This window comes from Canis lupus, chromosome 16 (genome assembly GCF_011100685.1).
Source record: "Canis lupus familiaris isolate Mischka breed German Shepherd chromosome 16, alternate assembly UU_Cfam_GSD_1.0, whole genome shotgun sequence".
Taxonomy (NCBI): Eukaryota; Metazoa; Chordata; class Mammalia; order Carnivora; family Canidae; genus Canis; species Canis lupus.
This window is the reverse complement of record NC_049237.1, coordinates 15,536,100-15,559,869: the sequence shown is the minus strand read 5'-3', so window position 1 is coordinate 15,559,869 and position 23,770 is coordinate 15,536,100. Positions and strand designations below refer to the sequence as shown.

Below are 23,770 nucleotides of genomic sequence, written 5' to 3'. Positions count from 1 at the left end.
CCCCACAGTAAAACAATCAATGAATATTAATGAATGGATGAAAAGCTATAAACTCCTAAAACTCAAGGGACGGGAATATGCCATGTCTCATTTCCTATTGTATGAACCACAGTGTGTAGTATTTATCAAGGACCTCCTCTCTGTCTTCTACCCTGGTAGACAAATGGGTAACACTGCTCTCAGGGTACTTCATGTGGGCCTCTCATCTTCCCCTGCATTTCAGAAGCAGAACCTTTTCTCTGCTCCACCTACAGCATTAGCCTGAAGGCAAAGGTGAGAACAATCGAATGTATTTATACTGGAAAGAATCACTTAAAGACATTTTTTTCAGATTAAGCCTGCATTTACTTTTTCTGGGGAGCTATACGTGGCTCTTTGATGAAATATTTGCTTACAGAAGGTCATAACACAACAGGATGTTAAATTCATAATGGAATTTTGCCTGAAACTCCAATGATGGAAACGGTACACTCAAAGTGCACCTATGTTCTGCAGAGTGCAATCAAATCTGTCTCCCTCTGAGTGGCTATTTCAAAATGTAAGTTTTCTGTGTTATGCTTCTCTTATCCTCAAGCCTTTGCTAACTTTTAGTAAATGTACAGTCCAAACTCATTTGTGGTTTGGGAAAATAAGGGAGAGGCATATTTAAACTTTAAGAGAAGGTTTGCTTTGCTTTGCTTTAATGAAGGTTTACATTGCTTTAAAGGGAGGTTTATATTTAAGGTTTAAGTTTTATATTTAAACCTTCATTCAAAGCAAAGTGGCTTGCCAATTTCAAGATGGCAGAGCAAGGAGAGTTGGCATAAGTCACATATCTCCACCAGGACATGTTGGTAGAACATGGAGATGTGCTTTGGGAAGCCCTAGAAATGATTAGGTGAGAAGTACCCAGGAGAAAAGGGATAGAGGCACCTCTTACTTTTGTTATCCATATCACAAAGGGGAATTTTTGCACCAGGAAAACCAGAAAGGTCTCTGAAATCTTGGTTACACATGATTTCTATTAGTGCAGAATGAATGAATCAAGGAGAATGTGGTGTTGGACTGGTGGAGGGGCTGAAACTGTGGCTGGAGTGTTCCGGGAAAGAGGAGGAGAGATGTCTTGAAGGTTGATGAAGACTAGTTCCGAAATCATCTTGAAATTTTACAAAAAAAAAAATGAAACTCATCCCTGTGTTCTTAGAAGATATAGCAGTGGTATTTTCCAAGAAAGAGTGGACTCCAATTTTATACAAATATGAGAGAACAGAAAAGATTTATTGTAGTAACAGTAAACAAACAATTCAACTGGGTGGGGGTGGGCAATGTGGGGATGACCTCCAAAGCAATAAGTAAGCAGTAAATAATCAAGATGTGATGGCAACAATTGGTTTCACAAGGAAAAGTGGTTATTCAGCAAATACTTTTGCATTGAGGTTGGTCAAAGAGCTGCTTTGGATGTCTGAACATTGCTCTCTTATGTGTTGAATCTCTTTCATCCACTCTTTCTGGAATTTTACTTAGTTGAGTTCTGAGAGATCTATTTTCCAGATGCTCCATTGTTCTTCAGGGGGCAGATGGTAAGGAACAATTTGAGTCCTTCTGTAAAAATATAATTAAACACATATTTCCAATCATGTGGAAAGAGTTCTATAAGTATCTCCATCTATAGATTACCCAACACACAGAACTGATCTTTCTAACCAACCCTATGGCTAAGGTTATCCTCACTATGTCCTAAGGGCAAAAATAAGTGGTAGAAGCAGCAGAGGGAGATGATCCAGCAATCTAGAAAGAATCTAGAGGAGAAACTTTTATGAGGGAGCAATAGAGAAAGTTCGAGGTCATCTTCTTTGAAGAATTCACAAGGCAGAGGGCATCAGTACTTTCTGCTTTGGAGTTCCACAAACTGAGAATTTATCCCTCCTCTGTTAAGTCAACCAGACCTCTACCAATTGCTGACAGTGAGCTTTATTACACACTTTAGTTGGGAGAGCCTGGGACACACAACTCGGAGCACTCTGACTTTGGTGAACAAGTTGGGAGGTAGAGGTGGGGCAAGACCACCAGGAAACACACAGGGAATAAGGAGATCTTTTCATTCAGTTTAATCTTCCTTAAATAGGTAGAAGAAAACATGGAAAGCCATCTCCAGTACTTTCATGATGATATCAAGTATCCCACTTTCACTCTCAACTTCATTTCTGGCATTCTGCTGCTTTAGAGCGTAGAAAGCCTCCCTCTCTGCCAACTTCATCTCCATTTCTTCCTGTCGTTTTTGCTGCTCCAGTTTATCCTCCAGCATTCTGATTTTCTCTCCAAACTCCTCTCTTATCTGCACTCTCTGTCTCTCTAGCTCTGCTCTGTAAAATTCTTGTAACACTTCGATTTTTTTCTGAATCTCCTCTTCAGCCTTTTGGAACATCTTATTGGTGTAACATCCTCCTTCATTCTCCATCACCACGCGCTGGACCAGGGTGAGTAGCTGCATTCTCTGAGCCTCCTGCTCAGTTCCTGTTGCTCGATTGTTGAACACACAGTAGCGATCCCGGAACATGTCCACCAGCTCTTGGATATCTTCTGAAGCATCCTTTAAGTAGTCCTGGAAATGCATGCCATCCAAGTCATCTTTCCGGGTGAATAAGAGAATCATATACCTCCGAGCTCGGGGTCCAAACATTTGCAGAATCTTCTCCATGGCCTTGCGTTCTTCCTGAGTATACCGGCCCAGCGGGACCACCAGGAGCAGAGCGTGAGGCCCCGGGGAGGTCAGGAGGATGCAGTGAGCAATCTCTCTGCACGTGTCAGCATCCTGTACCTCGGTGTCGAAAATGCCAGGCGTATCCACGACGATGAGTTCTCTCCCATGCCACCTGCTGCTCCCTTTCTTACAGACCTTGGTGACAGATTTTGCTGCGATGCTGGAATGAAACACTTTCTCTCCAAGGATGCTGTTGCCTGTTGCACTCTTTCCCGCTCCAGTCTTTCCCACTAAGACAAGTCTCAGTTGTGAGTCTCTGCAGTCTTGGGATCCAAGCCCTTGGATATCAGGAAACAGAAGCCACAGCATTAAGATGGACCTCTAGCTGTTTCCCCAGCAGGGCCCCTGTCCCCCTCATACAACCCCCTCCTCTATTGCCTGAGGCTCCCCTCCTGTGAGTGACTTCAGCACCCTTCTATAGAAGCCTATTGAAAGTCTATAGACAGCCTGAGGTTCCTCTTGCAGCGCTTGGAAAAGGGCCAAATACTTTCCAGGATTCTCTTGAGCTTCTTATTCTTACCTCTTATAGCTAAGTAGCCCACAGAAGAGGAAACAAAATAGTTCAAGAAGAGAACTCAGAGCTGCTGCTGGTAGCTGGTCATCAGAGCCATGCAGGAAGTAACACGAAATCTGACTTTGGGACCTCTCAGTGGGAGTTCCTTCCCCAAACTGTATTCAAAATGGAACTTTTCCTCTTTCCATTAAGGAGTCAAGTGGGCAGGTCATACAAACCATCCCATCCTTGCGAGGTACAAAAGGGATGCCAGGGCAGAAAGACAAAGCATCCCTTTCTAGTTCCTATGTGTGACCATCCTGTCAGGGATTGTGACCCAAGAGAGAACAGAATACCTTCATTTAAAGTTAAAGACCTTCAGGGTCCTGGGTGGCTCAGTGGTTGAGTGTCTGCCTTTGGCTCAGGTCATGATCCCGGGGTCCTGGGATCGAGTCCTGCATCGGGCCCCCCGCAGGGAGCCTGCTTCTCCCTCTGCCTGTGTCTCTGCCCCTCTCTCTGTGTCTCTCATTAATAAATAAAGAAACTCTTTAAAAAAATAAAGACCTTAGATTAGAATCTAGCTACATTTTTTTTACATTCTAAATTAAGACATTAAAGAATTATAGCCAGAAAATATTGACAGTTCTCTGAAGGGACTATAAAATTCTTCGATAGATCAAAAAAGAAAGAAGAAACCCATACATCGATGGAGTTATCCTCTCTTATTTCCACCAGATGAAGCACATTTTCTTCCTAGGAAAGTCGACAGCTAACACCTGCACAGCGCAGCCTAGCAACAGAAACTCTGTTCTCGGAACAACCACTGAGCCTTGAGTGCAACTCCAAATCATCTATGCAGTTCTTCCGCACTGGTATTCAGTGATCCTCTGCACATCTTACTGTGTCAGTACGGGCCTGGGCTTCAGTATTTGTTAAGCACAGAGCCAGGACCCCTGGGATGGATAAACAGGGCGCAATCACATTTGAGAGCCTGTTTCTCCGAGAAGGTGGACCCTACCTGCATAGCCCTTGAAGGAGGCTGATTTCTGCATGAGGAATCCTGTATCACAACCTTCCATTTTGGCTTGAAGATGATGCATACATCACCACACTCACAATTCCAGACACTGTTATAAGCCCCATCTTATTTCTCAGGGGGAATATTGCCATTCGGACCAAAAATCTAGGCACTGCTCTTGATTCTTCTCTTTCCTTTACTTTCCACATCTGGCCCAGCAGCGTGTTCTCTTGACTTCACCTGCAAATCTGTGCCTCTCTCCACTTGGAAGCCCACTACACTAGCTCAAGCTACCATCAGCATCCATGCTTCCAGAGGCTCCCAGGTGGTCTCTCCGCTTCCATTTTGTCCCCTTCCATCTACCCTGTCAATTGGAATATTCTTTTAAAAATACCAAATAGAGGAGAGAGATTGCAGAACCCCAACTCTGGCTTCCACGAAATCTATAGGGAATCCCCCTCTCCTTCTGAGGATTAGCAGAACCAACCCTAATGCAGAGTTGCCTGCATCTGATAACCAGAATCCTGGGGTGAGACAAGTGACTTCCAGAAATCAAGAACATCGAATACAGGATGGTGAGGATTATCTAAGGAAAAATGTAGATGGGAGTTCAGATGATTATTCAGTTAGCAGCACCATGGAAGACTCCAACCTCAGGACATCCTGAGGGCATTGGTAGAGAGGGAGCAGAAAATCAGGGGAGGAGAAACAGAAAGGCCCTTTACCAGGAGAAAGTGCAAGAGGGTCCAGAGTGAATGGAGAGGAAATCAGACATGGGGATGGGGTACAGTGCTCCAGCTGGCATGAGGGCTGGTGGCCAGTGCAGGAGAACACCCCCTAATAGCTGTCCTCCCTCTGGGCCGGACACCCTCTCACCGAAGCTGCTCAGGGGTTCACTGGCACCGGAGCTTGCACTGGACATCAGGGCTGCCATTGCAATGAACTCCTGGACAGAAAGAAACATGACATGTCATTTTAGGGAAATAGAAAGTAAGTAGAAACCTCAACCCCGCGTAGCCATCAGTTTCATTTTTTCTGTAAACTGGCTTCTTGCTTTCTCCTCCTTGATTTCCCAATGCTTCTCCACTCTCCAGATTGTTCCTTTTTCTCTACACAAACAAATGTTTCGAGGGCTTCGAGGACTTCATAGGCACTGCTTCCAGGTGCCCTTTCCTGGCAATCCTAAGGACTGTCTGAAGCCAGCAGTGCCTAAACAATGCATTCCTTGCTAATAAATTCCTTTCTTCTTCTATTTTAATGACCTCTCTCTGCCCTTGTGCCTTTCTTTTGTGTAGGTCAGTGGTTGTCCCCTCTATTTGCTGGATAAGGTGCTGCCTGATTCAGGAATCATTAATAAGACCAACTGGATCTTCAAATTTACTTGGTTGAATTTTGTTTCCCTACACAGAACTCTTATTGGAGCGGACTTTGACTAGGACAGGCTGAAAATACTAGTTGTTAAGGCCAGGCTCATCTGATAAGAAGCCATCAAAAAAAAAAAAAATCTAAATACTATTACAAGGACAGATATTTCTTTTGTAGGAAGAGTCGTTCATTTCTTTATCCCGTAAGGATAAGGAATAAGAAACAGCTTCTTGTACACTGAGAAGAGAAATCACACAATTTTAAAGATCAGCTTTGGCCACAAACTTGATGTTAGTGATGGGTGCTAGGGAGTAGGTAGGTAGAATAACAGAAAAGGAAAACAAAAGGTTTTGGGGTATTTCTTAAGGTCCTTCTTCCAGCATGTGGGCTCTCTCTCTCTCTCTCTCTCTCTATATATATATATATATTTTTTTTTTAATCTTATTTAAGTGAGTCAAGGGAGCTGCAGAGGGGGTAGGAGAGAGAACCTTAAGCAGGCTTCATGCCCAGCACAGATCATGATGCGGGGCTCAATCTCATGATCCTTAAATCATGATCTAAGCCAGATGTTCAAGGGTCTAAGTCACCCAGGTGCCCCTGGGTTCTCTCCATTCTGCAGTGCTGTGCTGTTTATCCCAATTCCGATGTAAAAACAGAGGACTGTACTTTTGTGGCACTGACTCTGGGGGCTGAGTTCTCCTACTCCCTAAAAATAAGCATCCAGGGGAGCCTAGGTGGCTCAGTCAGTCAAGTGGCCAACTCTTGATTTTGGCTCAGGTCATGCTGACATGGGGCCCGTTTAAGTCTCTCTCTCTCCCTCGGTCCCTGCCTGCCCCCTCTCCTTCTCTAAAACACAAAACAAAAAACCCACAAAACATAAAAACAAAACAAGCATCATTGGTCCTTAGCTCCTCCTGAACTGCCGAGAGTCACCTGAGGGCGGCGGGGTGGGGTGTGGGGGGACATCTCTGTCATCCCACCTCCTAAGATTCCTTTTCCCCAACTCTGAGCGAGGCTCAGACCTCCCTCTGGAGGCAGGTCTGAGTAGGCACTTAGGTTAGCTGGGTAAGAGAGCCTCTGAGGGATCCCTGGGTGGCGCAGCGGTTTGGCGCCTGCCTTTGGCCCAGGGCGCGATCCTGGAGACCCGGGATCGAATCCCACGTCGGGCTCCCGGTGCATGGAGCCTGCTTCTCCCTCTACCTGTGTTTCTGCCTCTCTCTCTCTCTCTGTGACTATCATAAATAAATAAAAATTTGAAAAAAAAAAAAAAAAAAGAGAGCCTCTGGGCCTGACCTAGGTGCTGGCTTTGGGGCAGGTGACAGTGAGCTGTACTTCTCACATCTCCCATCTGCTCCCCACGGAGTGACTTCTGTCTGCTTACCCAACTCTACCCCTGAAAGCTTTAAGTTTATTTATATATTCTATAAATAGTTAAAGTGATGAAGTTTTGGAATATAGGTGAGGTTTGGTGGGGTGAGGTCTGGAGCCGACGACCAAAAAAGAATTCTTGAGATGTCTTTGGTGCAAAATGGTGGGTTTTTTTTAAAGCCCGAGGCCAGGACCTGTGGGCAGGAAGAGCAGTTGACCCAGGCCCCTGAGGGGTGGCTCACTATATACCTGGGAGTCAGGAGGGGTTTGGGGACAGCGTGTTCTCTAAGGAATTTTGGAAGCAGGGTTTCCAGGACTGTGAGGGGGTAGCTATTATTGGGGAAAGGTCACTGATTCCTGTCTAATTAGGCCTGAGTCATGAGACCCGTCAGATGTGTAGGGGTGCAACATGTGCTTGGGGGGTGATCATATACTTTGGGGGGTTTAGAGACAAAGGAAATTTCCAAAGGAGTTTTTTTTTTTTAGCACTTTCTTTTTAATTTTTTTAATTTATTTTTATTTATTTACGATAGTCATCACACAGAGAGAGAGAGAGAGACAGAGAGAGAAAGAGGCAGAGACACACAGGCAGAGGGAGAAGCAGGCTCCATGCACCGGGAGCCCGACGTGGGATTCGACCCAGGGTCTCCAGGATCACGCCCTGGGCCAAAGGCAGGCGCCAAACCGCTGCGCCACCCAGGGATCCCCCAAAGGAGTTTTTATATGTTAAAGTAGACCTACAGGCTCCTGGGGGTCGGGCTAAGATGGACTTTCACCTTCAGCACATTATGAACATGGAGGCAGTTGAGTCCCTAGAAGAATGTCCCTCTACCTGTCTCAAGGGCTTGCCAATGAGCTGCCCCGGCTTGTGCCTTGTCCCCAGCTAGTCCCCTGTTCCCCTACCATAAGGAATCACTTATTTTAACAAATATCCTTTGGACAGCAACCCCTGAAAGATGCATTGATTTGTAGGGCTCAGCCTTCAAAACAGATTATAGGGGTGTCTGGGTAGCTCTCTGGGTTAAGCATCTGCCTTTGGCTCAGGTCATGATCCCAGGACCCTGGGATCAAGCCCCACATCAGACCCTCTGCTCAGCAAGGAATCTGCTTCTCCCTCTTCCTCTGTCCCGCCCCCACTTGCATGGAGGTGCTCTCTCAAATAAATAAGATCTTTAAACAAACAGATTACAACCTAATATCAGCAAAAACAAGAAACAGGTAGTAACAAGACCTATACCTTCTGAGAAGGAATATACCAGTAGGTTTAAGATCTACACCCAAGGGAGAGGTCCTCTGTCCACCAAATCACGTTACCCTCTCCCCAAATACCCCTTTTCCTCTTACCTGGAAAATCTGGGTGCTGCTCCCTTCTCTAAGTTTGAAGGCAATTCTAAGACAAGATGTTGAGAAAAAGAAGAGAAGAGGAAGTGAGAGGAGGAGCCGTCCAAACGTGCTAGAGTAAGAGACCTGCCCACTTCATCATCCAGTGGTTGCAAACAGAACTTTCTGTAGGGGTCCTGGGTGACTTAGCTGTTCTGAAAGCCTATAGTCCCCAACCCCACAACTCAGCATATCAGGCCTTCCAGCCTAACATCTGCCCCTACTGCTTTAAGCCAGTATCAGTGTAGGCAGCCCTACTGCCTCTCCTTCCTCCCAGTGACTGAGGGAGAAAGAGCTGCTATTTCCAAGGTCTCATCCGCTCAAGCAAGAGAGGGTAAATGATCTTCATTTAATTAATTATATGGGTACAAAGTCACCCTGTGAGATGGTGCTCAGACCATTTGCAATAGGCTAATCATTGACATCTGACACTACCTGCCATGAAAATGCAAACTGTGAGTATGGGGGGGGGGATCCCAGTATGAAAGCCAGTTTACTATTACACCCCATAACTGAGACTTTATTTCTTTCCTTTTTTAAAAAAAAAAAAAGATTTTTTTTATTTATGAGAGACACACACAGAGGCAGAGACACAGGCAGAGAGAGAAGCATGCTTCCTGCAAGGATCCTGATGTGGGACTACATCCCAGGACTCCAAGATCACGCTCTGAGCTGAAGGCAGACGCTTAACCGCTGAGCCCCCCAGGTGTCCCTGAGACTTTATTTAAAGTTGCATAGCACTTGAGTGATTATACAAACTGCTAACAATTCCAAAGAGATAAAATAGAAGATATAAGTATCTCTGAGGATAGTATGGGGTTGGCCTGGTGTATATAAGCACCGGATGATGACTACATTAATTATTTATTTATTAGAGCTTTTATTTATTTCTTCATAAGAGACACACAGAGAGAGGCAGAGACACAGGCAGAGGGAGAAGCAGGCTCCATGCAGGGAGCCCAATGCAGGACTCAATCCCGGGACCCTGGGAATCACAACCTGAGCTGAATGCAGATGCTCAGCCACTGAGCTACCCAGGCGCCCCTGATGACTTCTTTAAAACAGGAGACAGGGCAAAGGAACAAATCATGCACTAGCAGTGAGGATAAAGAACATTCCAGAACAATAGAACCTAAATAACAAGCACAACTCAGCCCTTAGATGAAATAAGCAAACGAAAGCAAGTCAGAAAAACAAGCAGAGTATGAACACATATCTGTGATTCTGAAGTGATCTGAAGAGAGAAAGGATAGGATTATATTTCATTTCTAAGCTTAAGCCCAGCTAGAAGGTCTGTATCATTCTCTATTTAAGTGTGGGAGTGGGAGCAGAGATTGATGTAAAATATAACAGAAATTTTAAGTACTATTAAACCCCCAAACCATTACTTAGATATTCTTTATTTGGGTCACAAGCATCAATACTTACAAGGAAATTCTCTGTGATGGTTTACATTTGTAACAACACCCAGGTTCATGACCTGAGCCGAGGTTAGACACTTGACTGAGCTACCCAGGCACTTCTGAAATGTATGTATTTTGCTTTCATTTTTGACAGTTATTTCCCTGAGTGCAGGATTTCAGGCTAGTTGTTATTTTCTCTTAGCACATTGAAAATCTGCCTCCACTGTTTCTCTGGCTTCCTCTATCACTATGAAGAAATCAGTGGAGGGGGTGCCTGGGTGGCTCAATGGGTTAAGTGTCTGCCTTCAGCTCAGGTCATGATCCCAAGGGTGCTGGATCGAGCCCTGCATCAGGGCTCCCTGCTCAGCAAGGGGGTCTGCTTCTCCTTCTGCCTATGTCTCCACCTCTCTGTGTCTCTCATGAATAAATAAAATATTTTTAAAAATACATTTCAGACAAGAGAGACTGAGATTTCTTGCCACCAACACAGTCTCAGATGAGAAATTTATAGGGAATATATCTGAGGCAAGAGGAGAGCAATCACAGTAAAATCAGAGGAGGAGGAAAATAAAAAAAGACTAAGTTTAAACAAATGTAAACTATATAAAATACTGTTAATACTTCCTAGGGTTTAAAAAGGAAAAAAATAGGAAAATTAAATATTCAACAATAACAATATATAGATTGGGGTGGAGAGTGGGAACAGAATTTAAATGTTCTAAAGTAATTTGTTGTATAGAAGAAAATTAAAACGTAAATTTCTTGTGACTTTGAGAAGTAACGACTGTGTTTTATAATCACTGGGTGACTACAGGAAAAGTGTAATATAATTTCCAAACTAATAGAGAAAAAAATAGAATGTGGGGGGCAAAAACCGAATAATTCCAATTAAACCACAAAGAGGAAGGGGAAGAAAGTGAAATATGGAATAGGCTGGACAAGTAGAAAGCTTACAAAATGCAGCTAAAGCAGTAACTGCAGATTAAAATTTAGCTTTCAGTGTACATAGTAGGAAATAGAAAGAATGAAAAATAATCAGGAAAATATATATCTGAAGATAAGCAGTAAGGAAATAAATTTTTTAAAAAAGAGCAAGCTACAAACTGGGAGAAACTATCTGCAATTCATATACCAGATAGGGATCCCTGGGTGGCGCAGCGGTTTGGCGCCTGCCTTTGGCCCAGGGCGCGATCCTGGAGACCCGGGATCGAATCCCACGTCGGGCTCCCGGTGCATGGAGCCTGCTTCTCCCTCTGCCTGTGTCTCTGCCTCTCTCTCTATCTGTGTGTGACTATCATAAATAAATAAAAATTAAAAAAAAATTCATATACCAGATAAAGAACTTAGGTATATATTTGATAAAGATTGGACAAAAAAATAGAATGTGTAAAGAGCTCTTAAAATTTATAAAAATACAAAGACAATCCCATTTATTTATTTATTTTTATTTATTGGAGAGAGAGAGAGAGAGAGAGAGGCAGAGAAGCAGGTTCCTCGCAGGGAGCCCGACGTGGGACTCGATCCTGGATCCCGGGATCAGGCCTGAGCCGAAGGCAGACGATCAACCGCTGAGCCACCCAGGCATCCCAAGACAACCCCATTTAAAATAGAAAATACAAATATCTTTGACATGTAATAAACCACACATAATTAGAGAATGCAGTTGAATAAATGCTCAAGTATGTAGACACCAGTGAAACACCATCACAAACAACGGCTGTGGGTATGAGCCACAGATGTTCCTCATGTGCTGTTCACTTACCCCTGTCCCCAGACAGCCACCTCCATGTGTCCCCTCTCTGTACAATATGCATAACTGACTCCCACCTCTGTGGCCCACATTTAATTTATGAGCAACACTTACTTTTCCCCTGCAGTTAGTGAAAGTTTTGACTGTTCCCCAGACAGCTACCTCCATGTGTCCCCTGCTCCCTCCATAGAGCACAGCAACATCTCTTCATGTCCTATGTCCCATGGGACCACTAGACAGCAAAGCCAAACTCCAAGGGACACAGATCAAGTCCCCTCAGGAATCTCGGAACATACGCAGCCACACTCTCTGGCAACATCAAGGTCCAGAGGCCACCTCACTTGGTTTGAGGCAGAGGGAACCTCCATCTGCTGGGCAGGGCCACAGATCAGAGTCCCTAGGGTCCCTCCTTTATTTAATCCCACAACTACACCTGGTCACTTTTTGCACCAGGTAGGTAGACTGTTCTCCAGATGAACCCCTAGAATTAGGTCATTGTCCCTATAACTGAAATGATCTCTTTCAAAAAGTCTTTTTCTCTTGGGGTCCCTGGCTGGTTCGGTTAAAACAGCATGGGACTCTTGATCTCAAGTTCTTGAGTTCGAGAGCCCCAAGTCGAGTGAGAGATTACTTAAATAGGTAAAATTTTAAAAAAATTGGGGGTGCCTGGGTGGCTCAATTGGTTGGGTGACTGACTCTTGATTCCAGGTCAGGTCCTGGTCTTAGGGTCTTGGGATCAAGCCCCCTCATCCACCTGCCCCCACCCCAGTCAGGCTCCCTGCTCAGCAGGGAGACTGCTTCAGGATTATCTCTCCCTCTGCCCCCTCCCCTCTTCACATGCTGCCTGTCTCTCAAATAATAAATAAATAAATAAATAAATAAATAAATAAATAAATAAATAATTCTTTTAAAAATCCTTTCCTCTTGACTCCTCCAAATAGCTATCAAATTAGTTGAAGAACTAAACCTCACAAAACTGGTTCTTGCTCCTTCCTTTGTAAGTCTTACATGGATCTTCTAGCATACAGCTTTGGACGGTGGGGATATTGGCCAGGTGGGGATATTGAAGACCCAGGTGAAATTGAGGGGGATATTTATATTTATTTATTTTGGGGGGGGATATTTATATTTATATACTATCCTACCATTCATTCCAAGACTGTCACATAATCTTCAGACCAAAATTTCAGGTTAATGCAGTTCATTTATATTGGACCCTTTGACAACTGATATTCAACTTGTCACAAACCTAACTGAACACTATTGCTCCTGACCCTACCCTTCCCCTGACAACCTTACCTGTCACCTTTAACTTTCTCATTTCTGGAAGAAACTCATCACCCATGTGGACACATTCTCTGCCTATGTCTCTGCCTCTCTCTGCGTGTCTCTCATGAATAAATAAATAAAATCTTTGAAAAAAAATCCTAGTTTAAGTTCCACATTGTGGGTCATGACTATCACACATTACAATAACAAGTTTCATGCACACATAAAAGGCTGGAACTTCCAGAGTCCTCATCATGTGGAGATAGTTGGGATACAAAATATGTAGATAATTGAGTAAGCAATATTTCGTTTGACAAGTAAAGAGATAATGATTTATTTGATTTACTCATTTTTCCTCTGGTATGTTTTAATCTTCCAAAATAGAATATGAGGTTAAGAGAAAAAAAATCAACTCACAGAAGTTGTATGTTCAATAGTCCAGAGAAAGCCAATGCTTCCCTAAAGGGGACTCGTAGACAAGCCCTAGAACAGTGCATGTTACCAGCGGCACTAACACTTAATGTATGCAGGATTTCTTATTTGAATTTTCCTAAATGGAGTCTTTCAACTCTATATATCATTGCCTGAGCATGCTAATTTTGTAACTTCTTCAATTTGTTGGCCCTGTAAAGAGGGACAGGTGGGAAAAGGAGGTGGTGGCAAATGGAGCTGGGAAGGGGCTCCACTCTGGTTAGCTGTCACTACATAACAAACCATTCTGAAGCTCAGTGGCTTAAAACAACCACCATCATTTTTTTTTCTCTTCAATCTGCAATTTGGAAGGGACTCATCTCTGCTCTTTGCAACTTTGTCTGAGGTGGCAGGGCAGCCAGAGAGCTTCCTTCCGTGTTGCCTTGCTTGCATGGCTTCCAAGTTGGTCCGGCTAGGAAATGAAAGATGAGCCAGGGGAGTAGGCCAGCGACGTCAAGCCCTCTTCATGGGAGCCTCTCAATGGACAACATGGCCTTTCTCATAACATGATGGCTTAGTCCCAAGGGCAAGCCCCCCTGCAGGGCAAGGGGCATTTTCCATGTCTAGCCATAGAGTCACAAGAGGTTGCTTTAGCCATCCGCTATTTATCAAAACAGTCACAAAGCCTGTCTAATTTCAAAGTAGGAGACACAGACCCTGCAACTCAGTGGGAAAAGTAACAAGGTCAGATTGTAAGAAGAATAAGTAGGATAGAATATATTGTTAGCTATCTTTGGAAAATACAATCTACCACTATTACAAGCCATAGTAAATTCAGAAGCAAAAGTAAAATTGACATTATTACCAAAACATATGCCATATTCTTGAAAGTACCCTCATAATACTATTTAAAACATCTCCAAATATTCCCTTCTCAGCTTCTTCCCTTAGATTTTTTATTTGTTCCTCATACTTCATCCTCAGTACTTTTATTTTTTCCTCTCTTTCTTTCTGTGATAAATGAGCATATTCCTTTTCTATTAGTTTAATTTCTTTATTTAATTGATCAGTGTAGATTTTCTTCAGGATTTCTGCCTTTCGTTTCAGCCTTTCCTCTGTGTCCTTGTAAATGTCATCAGAAAAGTAAGCCCCGCCATTGCTCTGCACCATCTGCTCTATCAGCTCCACCAGCTCCTGCACTTGAGCTTCCTTCTCGGCTTCTTTGGCTCTGTTGTTGAAGGCACAGTAGCGGTCCCCACACTCCTTGGTGATGTTCTTTAGCTTCACATCTGCGCTCTCTATAAAGTCACTTAGGCTCTGATCCTCTAAGTTATCTTTGCGAGTGAACAACATGATCATGTGCTTCAAGGCTGGCTTCCCAAAGACAGCCTTGATCAATGCCACGGTCTTCTGCTCTTCCTCTGTGTAGCGGCCCAACTGTAGAACCAAGAGGATGGCGTGGGGCCCAGGACAGGAGGAGATAACACACCTGCTGATTTCCTTGCAAGTAGTGTCCAGGGTCTCCTTGGTATCAAAGAGCCCTGGGGTGTCAACAACAAGAAGTTTCCTCCCTTCCCATTCCCGGGATGCTTTCTGACACTCTTTGGTGATAGCATGGGCTGCAATTCTAGAGTCAAATACTTGTCTCCCAAGAATGGTATTCGCTGTTGCACTTTTTCCACTTCCAGTTTTCCCTACCAGAACAATCCTCAGAGTGTTGTCCTGAGGGTCAGCCATGTTAATATCAAGAGGCTTTAGGGCTTAGTATCCACAGACCTTAAGGAAGGCAAGGAGAAGGTAAAGGATCAATGTAAGTGGAAAATATTACGCCCTCTTTTCTTTTTTTTTGTTCTTCCTTGAAAGTGTATAGTAGTCTATTATCCATGTTGATCCCATAAAGACAGAGATGAAACAGTTCAATTATTGTGGAAGAAATAATAAAATAGCTATAGAGTTTCCACACAAAAGAGTACTAGATCCAGATGGTTTCATGGGGAACTCATCTAAACCCTTAAAGATCTAATAATCTCAATGCTTCTTAAGCTATTCCTGATCATTTAAAAAAGAAGGGAAAAATTTCAGGCACCTTGGTGGCCCAGTGGTTGAGCGTCTACCTTTGGCTGAGGTTGTGATCCCGGGGTTCTGGGACTGTGTCCCATATCGGGCTCCCTGCAGGGAGACTGCTTCTCCCTCTGCCTATGTCTCTGCCTCTCTCTCTGTGTCTCTCATGAATAAATAAATAAGATCTTTAAAAAAGGGGAGGGGATTTCAATTCTTTCTATGGCAGAAGTATGATATTGATCCTGAAGACTAATGAAGATTTCAATAAATAAAGCTACAGACCTGTCATTTATGATACTAATACAAATATCCTAAATAAATTATTAGACACTAAAAAAGTAATACACCATGATTAGATGTGATTTCAGAAATACTAGGGTAGTTCAATATGAGAAACTTGGGTTGTTATAATACATTCCCATGAATACATAAAGAAAAAAATACCTAGACGCAGAAGACATGTCACCAAATTCAACACTGATTCATGTTTAAATCATTTCATAAAATTTGAGTTAATAGATACTTCTTTTATGCTATTTTATATAAATTTAAAATTTTTTGTTACCACTTTTTTCCCCTTACACCTAAAAAGTTGACTAACAATTCATCTGGATGCATAAAAAAGAAAATTAGCCTGGACAATCAAGAAAGAGAAAAACTGGGCAGCCTGGGTGGCTCAGCGGTTTAGCGCTGCCTTCCGCCCAGGGCATGATCCTGGAGCCTCGGGATCGAGTCCCACATCAGGCTCCCTGCATGGAGCCTGCTTCTCCCTCTGCCTGTGTCTCTACCTCTCTGCCTTTCTGTTTCTCATAAATAAATAAATAAATAAATAAATAAATAAATAAATAAAATCTTTTTTAAAAAGAAAGAAAAACTATGAGGGATGACTGGCTCTACAGGATAGTAAAGCATTTTAGCCTCTAAAATTAAGGCAGTATGATGTCAGTAAATGAATAGAGAGAACAGTGAAACAAAACCAGAAAATTCAAAAACAGATCAAACTTATCATACTATATTCCTGAATATTCAATTCAATTATATTATGCCACAATTATATTCAATAAGACAGCATCTCATATCAATGGGGAAAAAGATGGACTAATAACCAGCATTGGGGTAACTATAAAACCATATAGAAAAACACAAAACTGCCTCCACTGTCTTATGCCATTCAAATTCTAAGTAGATTAGAAATCTAAACATAAAAATTAATTCATAAAAATACTAGAAAAAATGCAGATAAATTCTTTGTAACCTAGGGGTGGGGAAAATATTTCTAAGATTTTAAAGAGAGTAAGAAAAAAGACTCATAAATTTGATGACATAAAAATCTAAAAGATAATGTGAAGCCAAGAACACTGTAGACAATTAAAACACAAATGTCAAAGTAGGGGAGAAATTTTTCCAACCCATATCAAAGAGCGTTAATTTTCCTATTAGACAAAGAATAACAATGATGAATAAAAGAGAAAATTAACCTACTATACAGAATTCCTAAAAGTAGAGAAACAAAAGACCAACACCTTGATAGAAAATGGAGCAAGACATATGAATGAACAGTTCAAAGGATAAAAATGTCCCTTGAATATATAAAAAGATATTAACACCCACTTAAAGTAGAGAAAAATAAATCAAACATAGGAAAAGTAAGATAACTAAATTAAAACAATTAAAATTACACTGGAGATACTATTTCTCACCTACAGGTTTGGCAAAAATCCAAAAATTTGCTAGTATAATCTGTTGGTAAAAGTTTAGAGGAAATAGGTCCTCTTCTCCATTTCTAATGGGAATGGAAAAACAGTCCAAAATCTACAGAGGAGAAGTTAGTAATATCTTGCAAAAGTACATGTGTGTTTATCCCTAGATTATTTAGACCCAATTTTAGGATACATGCCTGTATATAAGGGCAGGCCACTCCAAAATGTGCCACTTTGGCATACTGATTATTTTAAATGAAAGTTACTAAAGAGACAGCCTGTGCAAGAAAGACACTCAGACCGTCTTCTATCCCCCTGTAAGTAGGAAATTAATCTCCCATGTAAAAGGTGCCCTCCCTGTTCCAGGAGCTAAAGAGACATCCTTATGACCAGAGATGGGAGATTTAGAGCCAAGAAGGCTGTACAGACAACTCCCGTTCGTTTTTACTAATTTTCTATCACAGCCCAAAGTCTGTTTAGAATTCCTTACTAATTGAAACTCCCAAAGTTAAGATTTCTTTGCTTGTCAATTCCTCCCAGATTCATTGTCTCTTTGTCTAAAAAGTATAAAAATTGCCTGCCTTGGTTATTTCTTTTGGTCTCAACTTCATTACTGGGCCTCCAGGCACACTTTGTCTTTTCTCTCGTTAATCTGTCTCAAGAAAATGTAGTTCTTAGTCCAGCTGGAAGACCTTGAAGGGTAGGGGAGGAATTTTTCCTTCCCTACATCTCAAAGCTACACTGACAAAAATACAGGATAAAAATTATGCATAAGTCTATTCACTGCATCACCATTTGTAATAGCAAAAAAACCCAAAAATCTACCAAATGCCTATTAAGAAGGGACTGGTTGAATAAACTAAGGTATATTTACACAGAGAAGTGTAGAAAGGTCTAAGAAATATCTCTATATGCCAGTATGAAGAGATCTCCAGGGTATTTCATTAAACAAAAAAGGCAAAGTGAAGAAAATAATGCACACTTTCCTACAATTTCTCTAATTAAGGAAGAACATGAACTATATGTATAAAATATAATATATATGTATATATATGTATTTCATGTACATGAAAAAGCAATGGCAGGAAAATCTGAAAAGTGAACAAACAAAAAGGTTACTTTTGTGGGGATGGGAAGAACAGGGTGAAGGGAACAAGAATAGAAGCTGGGAAATGCATTTCTTTGAATATACTTAGACTTCACAGATCTGATCTCAAACGCATGTACAGGTTATTCCCTGCTGTTTTAAAGTTCAAATTATACCACTTTGCTCTTATGAAAGACCTACTTCTGTGCCTGTTCTTGCTAGCCAAAGTAAATTTGAAGAGAATTTTCATTTTTACAAAAAAACTGAAAGCAAAACAGCGTTCAGAGTTTTTTTACAGTTAGATGAGCCACTAAAGAGGCAGCACACATCTTAGGCAGCAAGAGTGGTGCTGCTAAGCCCCTTTCTCAGGAACTCCATACAGCATCCCAGCATCCAGTGGATAGAGCTTTGAACCATGTGAGCGTGTGGGCTTCACCTCAATTGATTTTGTGCATCTGTTAGCAAGTTGTGTCTAGAAGTATCAGAAATGCATAAGGGAAATTATTTGGGGGGAATCTGGGGATACCCCAAAATGTTTCCATATAAATTAATAGTAATTGTTTCTCTGTTTTATGTCATTTTGGTTTATGAAAGATTTTATAGGAACATTCTGCTTTCAGATAGTAGGGGAGACTTGTAAATAGTTTATATAATTATACAACAAAAACTGTATTTTAAAATACTAATAAGGGATGCCTGGGTGGCATGTTAGTTAGGCATCTGACTCTTGATCTCAGCTTAGATCTGGATCACAGAGGTTCCCTGGGTAGCTCAGCAGTTTAGTGCCTGCCTTCGGCCCAGGGCGTGATCCTGGAGTCCTGGGATCGAGTCCCATGTCTGGCTCCCAGCATGGAGCCTGCTTCTCCCTCTGTCTGTGTCTCTGCCTCTCTCTCTCTCTCTTTCTCTGTGTGTGTGTGTCTCTCATGAGTAAATAAATTTTTTAAAAAGTCTTTAAAAAAGATCTTGATCACAGAGTCATTAAGTTCATACCCCACCTTAGGGTCCAGCGTGGAGCCTACTTTAAATAAGTAAATAAATAAATATTTCTTAAAACACTAGTAAAAATCAAAAGCAAATGAAACATATAGTATTTCATGTAATGGATAAACCACACAAAAGTTGCAAAGAAACTTGAAAAATGCAGTAATTTTGTTGTCCACCCTTAATGGGGTATATCATAAACCCAAAAAGGGAAAAAAATCTGCCAAAAAAAAAATCTTAAATTTTTTTAGGAATCCTATCCTGTACTTGTGTGTGTGTGTGTGTGTGTGTGTGTGTGTGTGTGTGTGTTTAGTTTTGAAGACCAGTGACAAACCCAGTGGCAAAGAGAACCCTTGGTGACCATACTGTGCTCTTCAAATGCTATTTCCCACTAAACACATTAGGACTCTTAGGAAAAAGTACTGATCCCAGGTCTGGGCCAGAAAATGTGCAAGTGGATCCTAGACTGTCTTGTCATACTATAAGGCAAGGGTGCTATCAAAAATTACTCAGACCATGGAGCACCTGGCTGGCTCAGTTGGCAGAGCATGCAACTCTTGATCAGGGTCACATTCGGTTTAGAGATTACTTTAAAAAAAATTACTCAGAACTTATCAAAAGGACTAAAGCATCAAGAAGAGGCTCTGACAGATGGGCAATTTGGGATCAATAAGAATAATATTTTCAAAAAAAAAGAATAATATTTCCAATGGGTTGAAATATATCAAATATGTTGAAATCTATGAATTCATAACAATATCATCTTCTTAAAAGAAGTCAGTTGTTCCCTTTGTAGTGTGCTAGGAAATAATTACATCATTCTGAACAAGGGAAAGAATCAAGCATTGCTTTCATTTTACATAACTGTACCTCATGGAAATGAAAGAATTGTTAAGGGGGAGTTTCTTTTTACAGGATTATTCCATCCAATAAATGAAGAAAGAAGGATAAAATAAGAATATAATAATTTGTGACCCTTAATGAAACAATTTTACTATAGGCTGTCATTAGCATCTGCTAAATCACAGGAAGAGAGAGAAGTGAACATAATATGCTGATATGTTTACAACTGCTCCTATGAAATATTCCAAAAAACCAGGCAAACCTTAATCTGATCAAGTCTCTCCTTAAATTTAAATTCATACACTGAATTTAAACACTGAAACTGGAAGAGCATGTTAAATAACATCTTGAGGGTTTAATCAACAAAATGTACACTGTCCAATTCTTTTGGACAAAAGACTGCCCTTTTCTGAAACAAAAAAATTTCACAGAAAGAAACAGGAAGGTGGAAACTTATTAAGCTAAACCTAAGAGATATCAAACAATTGCAATTTATGAACCTTATTTGGATCTGATTTCAAACAATTTTTAAAATTATGAGACCACTGGGGAATCTGAACACATCTGGTAATATTTTAAAAATCCTAATTGCTTTTCAAAGTCTGAAAAAGTCATATTTTTAATGGTCTTTATCTTTCAGACTTACATATTCAAATATTTACTAATAAAGTGATACAATGTCTGATATTTACTTCAAAATAATCTGGGGCAGATGAGAGGGGTTTATAGATGAAACAAGATTGACATAAATTGATAATTGCTGAAGCCTGGTTTAGGTACACAGAAGTTATCTTTGAATGAGTTAAAAATTTCCCTCAGTGAAAAATTTAACTTGGGGACGCCTGGGTGGCTTAGTCGGTTAAGCATCTGCCTTCAGCTCCGGTCATGATCTCAGGGTCTTGGGACCCAGCCCCCCATCTGGCTCCTTTTTCATCCGGGAGTCTGCTTCTCCCTCTCCCTCTGCTTCCTCCCTACTGCTTATGCTCATGCTCTCTCTCTCTCTCTCTCTCTCTCTCAAATAAGTAAATAAATAAAAATCTTTTTAAAAATTTAACTTGTTTGTAGTGTAACAACTATTAAATGTATACAATATACCAAGCACCCTGATAAATAGTTTTTATACGTTATTTCCTTTTCTCCCCAAAAATAGCCTGCAAGGAAGCTAATTTTGTTATTCTAATTTTAAAAGTTTATTCGCTTATTTAAGTCATCTCTACACCCAACGTGGGGCTCGAACTCATGATCCCCAAGATCCAGAGTCACACACACACGCTCTTCTAACTGAGCCAGACAGGCAGCCTTAATCTAATCTTTTTAAATGAGGAAATTGATGTAGCTCAGAAATGCTGAGAGACTTGCCCAAGGTCACAGTGCTAATAGGCATTGGGCAGAGGAGGGACCAAATCCAAAGTCTGACTGACTACTACGCTCATGCATAACCATTACAAACTATGGCCTCTTTCTGGTTCCTTCTCAGGTCCTTGATTCTACATTTCTGTCTACATTGAATCAGAAAGATCAGGGAAGGACAAGGGAGATAGACAGTGCACATTCTTTCCGGAAACGTAACTTATAGCAGGCCTGGAATTAAGGAAGGCAACGAAAGGATTTCATGCACTTTGTAGAATAGCTACTCCCGCCCCCATGGCATTCCCGCCTTGCCTCATCTGCTACACTATCAATCATACAACTTCCCTCCTTAAATGTTGTAAGGACTCAGCAACCTGAGTTTTTACTTCTTATGCCATTAGTGACTGGGCTATCCTTGGGAGATTAACAAAATCACATTCACACAGGCTTGGATTCAGATTCTTTTTCAGGAGAAAGAGGGATTTAGATCCAGGGGTCTCTAAATTGCCTTCTGGCTCTAAAGACCTGCCTTGAGGACAACAGCTGTCCTGTCACAACAGCAACTAATGGAAGGTGTATCATGCTATTCAGCAAGTTTGTCCTGTTAAATATGAGACAGGTGGACATTGGGTCAACGAGTCCCCTTCCTCCCACCCTACCCTCCCACTACCCCTCTGACAGCATCCTCCTTGCTGTGCTGCTGGTACAGGACCTCGTCCCCTCTCACCCCAGAATCCACCCCCATGCATATCCCCATGTCCCACTGCCTCTCACAGCTCCATTGCTCTGAGGCCAGGCTCACCTTCTTTTGAACGATGGGTTCTCAGGTTTTCTCCAAAGAAGACTTCCGAAGCTTTTGTTCTAACTGTGAGGAAAGTGTAGCTAGCCTTTGAAACCGCTGAGCCAGGAAGTTCTGATTGGGTGGAGCTAGTGAAAGAAAAGTTTGCCTTTAAAGAAACAGAAATACTGTCCCATAATTTGGGGAGTGTTATGAACAGAACTGAAGGCCCTTCTGAGAGAGGAGGAGAGTTCAGAAAACCCTAACTTCATGTTTTCTATCCCTGCAGAGGGTCTGTCCCCAAACCCTGAGAATGGCTAGACCTAACTAGCAGATATGAAAGTTCTAGGACTCTTGATTTCTGGCTCAGTGTCTCACCCTCTGTCTAATGCATCTGAAAGTACTTCCCTCCTACATCTTCAAGAAATAAAAATCACAAAGGGGCACCTGGGTGGCTCGGTGGTTGAGCGTCTTCCTTCAGCTCAGGTCCTGATCCCACATCGGGCTCTCTGCAGGAAGCCTGCTTCTCCCTCTGCCTAGGTCTCTGCCTCTGTGTGTCTCTCATGAACAACAACAACAAAAAATCTTTAAAAATAAAAAGAAATAAAACCCACAAACTTTTGACAGGAAACTCCACTTCCTTCGGCCAGAGATCAATGTAGGGACTGATACAGGGCTTGATCAGTTTGTTATTTAGCAAGAAGGTCAAACAGACCACAGGTGAGGAAAGCGGCCAGCGATATTAGAGGCTTCTATCTTGCCACTAAATAAAATTAGTTACTTCTCCTTAAGAACAATCTCCTTCAAGTAAATTGTTGGATGTCACTCAAGCTTCCTGAGCTCTCCCCACTCACTCCTCCTCCAAAGGGTACTGCATGAAAATGAAGAATCAGCACCTCCACAGCCTGTCTACCAGGGTAAGGGACCTGAAGTCTCTTATTGTCTTTATTGAAATGGCTCCACGGACATCCAAAGAGAGATGCTCCCTGCAGTCTGAGAGCAGCCTTGTAACAGAGATAGAGGGGCTACGTGTGCTAGTGCGCTAGGGGCTGGATCCCTCAAAGGAAATACCAATCAAAGCCTCATGAAATAAGGACCAGCCCCCCAAGAGACTTACTCTCTTCCACTCTGATATATTTGGTTATTCTAATGAGTTAACCACAATCATTCAGTCCTGCCATCAAACAGGTTTCTGCTTCCATCTAAGGCTCCTCTGAAGACTCTGCCAAAGACTACCATTCCGGATCTGTGTCTTCATCAGAGAAGCATAGTCTCAGAGCTTCACAGGAAAACCGTAGGAGGTACTCCGAGCTATCGTTACTCCAAATAGACTCTTAAAAAAAAAATAGACTCTTCAGAGCAGGTTTCCAAGATGGAGTGCTTAGTCAATGCTCAGACTGTGCCAATGAGTGGAGCCAGGACTGCTGGGACTCAGTCTGGAAGCATATGTCCCTCATGAAATCAGATGACTGGTTCAAGATCCAACAGAGTGAGAATTAATTACATAGGACCGAGTGAACTGATTAAGGAAATTGCAGTGTGGTTATTTGCTTGGAATACTGATGGCGTTATTTTCAATGTTCTACTTGTACAGATATATGAGGAAACTTCCCTTCTTTCGCTGTAAACTATCTCCCATTCACAATTTAGTAGATCATGTATTTGTAAACTGATACCATTTTTATTTTTTTTAAGATTTTATTTATTTATTCATGAGAGACACAGAGAGAGAGAGACAGAGACACAGGTAGAGGGAGAAGCAGCCTCCATGCA

The 23,770-nt window shown here is 41.8% G+C and overlaps 2 protein-coding genes across 3 annotated transcripts; both read right to left on the bottom strand.

Moving 5' to 3' along the window:
* Window positions 1-1,225: 1,225 nt before the first annotated feature.
* Window positions 1,226-22,160, bottom strand: GIMAP4 (GTPase, IMAP family member 4). 2 transcript variants are annotated; one of them, XM_038559696.1, is made up of 4 exons: window positions 22,022-22,155; window positions 8,329-8,374; window positions 5,128-5,197; window positions 1,226-3,018 (listed from the first exon to the last, which is right to left on the bottom strand). In XM_038559696.1, exons 3-4 carry the CDS (start codon window positions 5,183-5,185, stop codon window positions 2,087-2,089), a joined length of 990 nt encoding a protein of 329 aa, XP_038415624.1. In that variant the 5' UTR covers window positions 5,186-5,197; window positions 8,329-8,374; window positions 22,022-22,155; the 3' UTR covers window positions 1,226-2,086. The 2 variants fall into 2 exon arrangements, with proteins under 2 accessions (XP_038415624.1, XP_038415625.1); XM_038559697.1 differs by lacking the exon at window positions 8,329-8,374 and having other exon boundaries at window positions 22,022-22,160.
* On the bottom strand, window positions 13,091-22,146 carry GIMAP7 (GTPase, IMAP family member 7). The gene is made up of 2 exons (XM_038559700.1): window positions 22,022-22,146; window positions 13,091-14,973 (listed from the first exon to the last, which is right to left on the bottom strand). Exon 2 carries the CDS (start codon window positions 14,932-14,934, stop codon window positions 14,059-14,061), a length of 876 nt encoding a protein of 291 aa, XP_038415628.1. The 5' UTR covers window positions 14,935-14,973; window positions 22,022-22,146; the 3' UTR covers window positions 13,091-14,058.
* Window positions 22,161-23,770: the final 1,610 nt, after the last annotated feature.

Excerpts from the sequence above, each read along its gene's own strand:
- GIMAP4 (XM_038559697.1), bottom strand. The coding sequence starts at position 5,185 with ATGGCAGCCCTGATGTCCAGTGCAAGCTCCGGTGCCAGTGAACCCCTG. Across the intron at positions 3,019-5,127 it reads TGAACCCCTGAGCAGCTTCG|GGCTTGGATCCCAAGACTGC; the intron begins GTGAGAGGGTGT and ends CTGATATCCAAG.
- GIMAP7 (XM_038559700.1), bottom strand. The coding sequence starts at position 14,934 with ATGGCTGACCCTCAGGACAACACTCTGAGGATTGTTCTGGTAGGGAAA.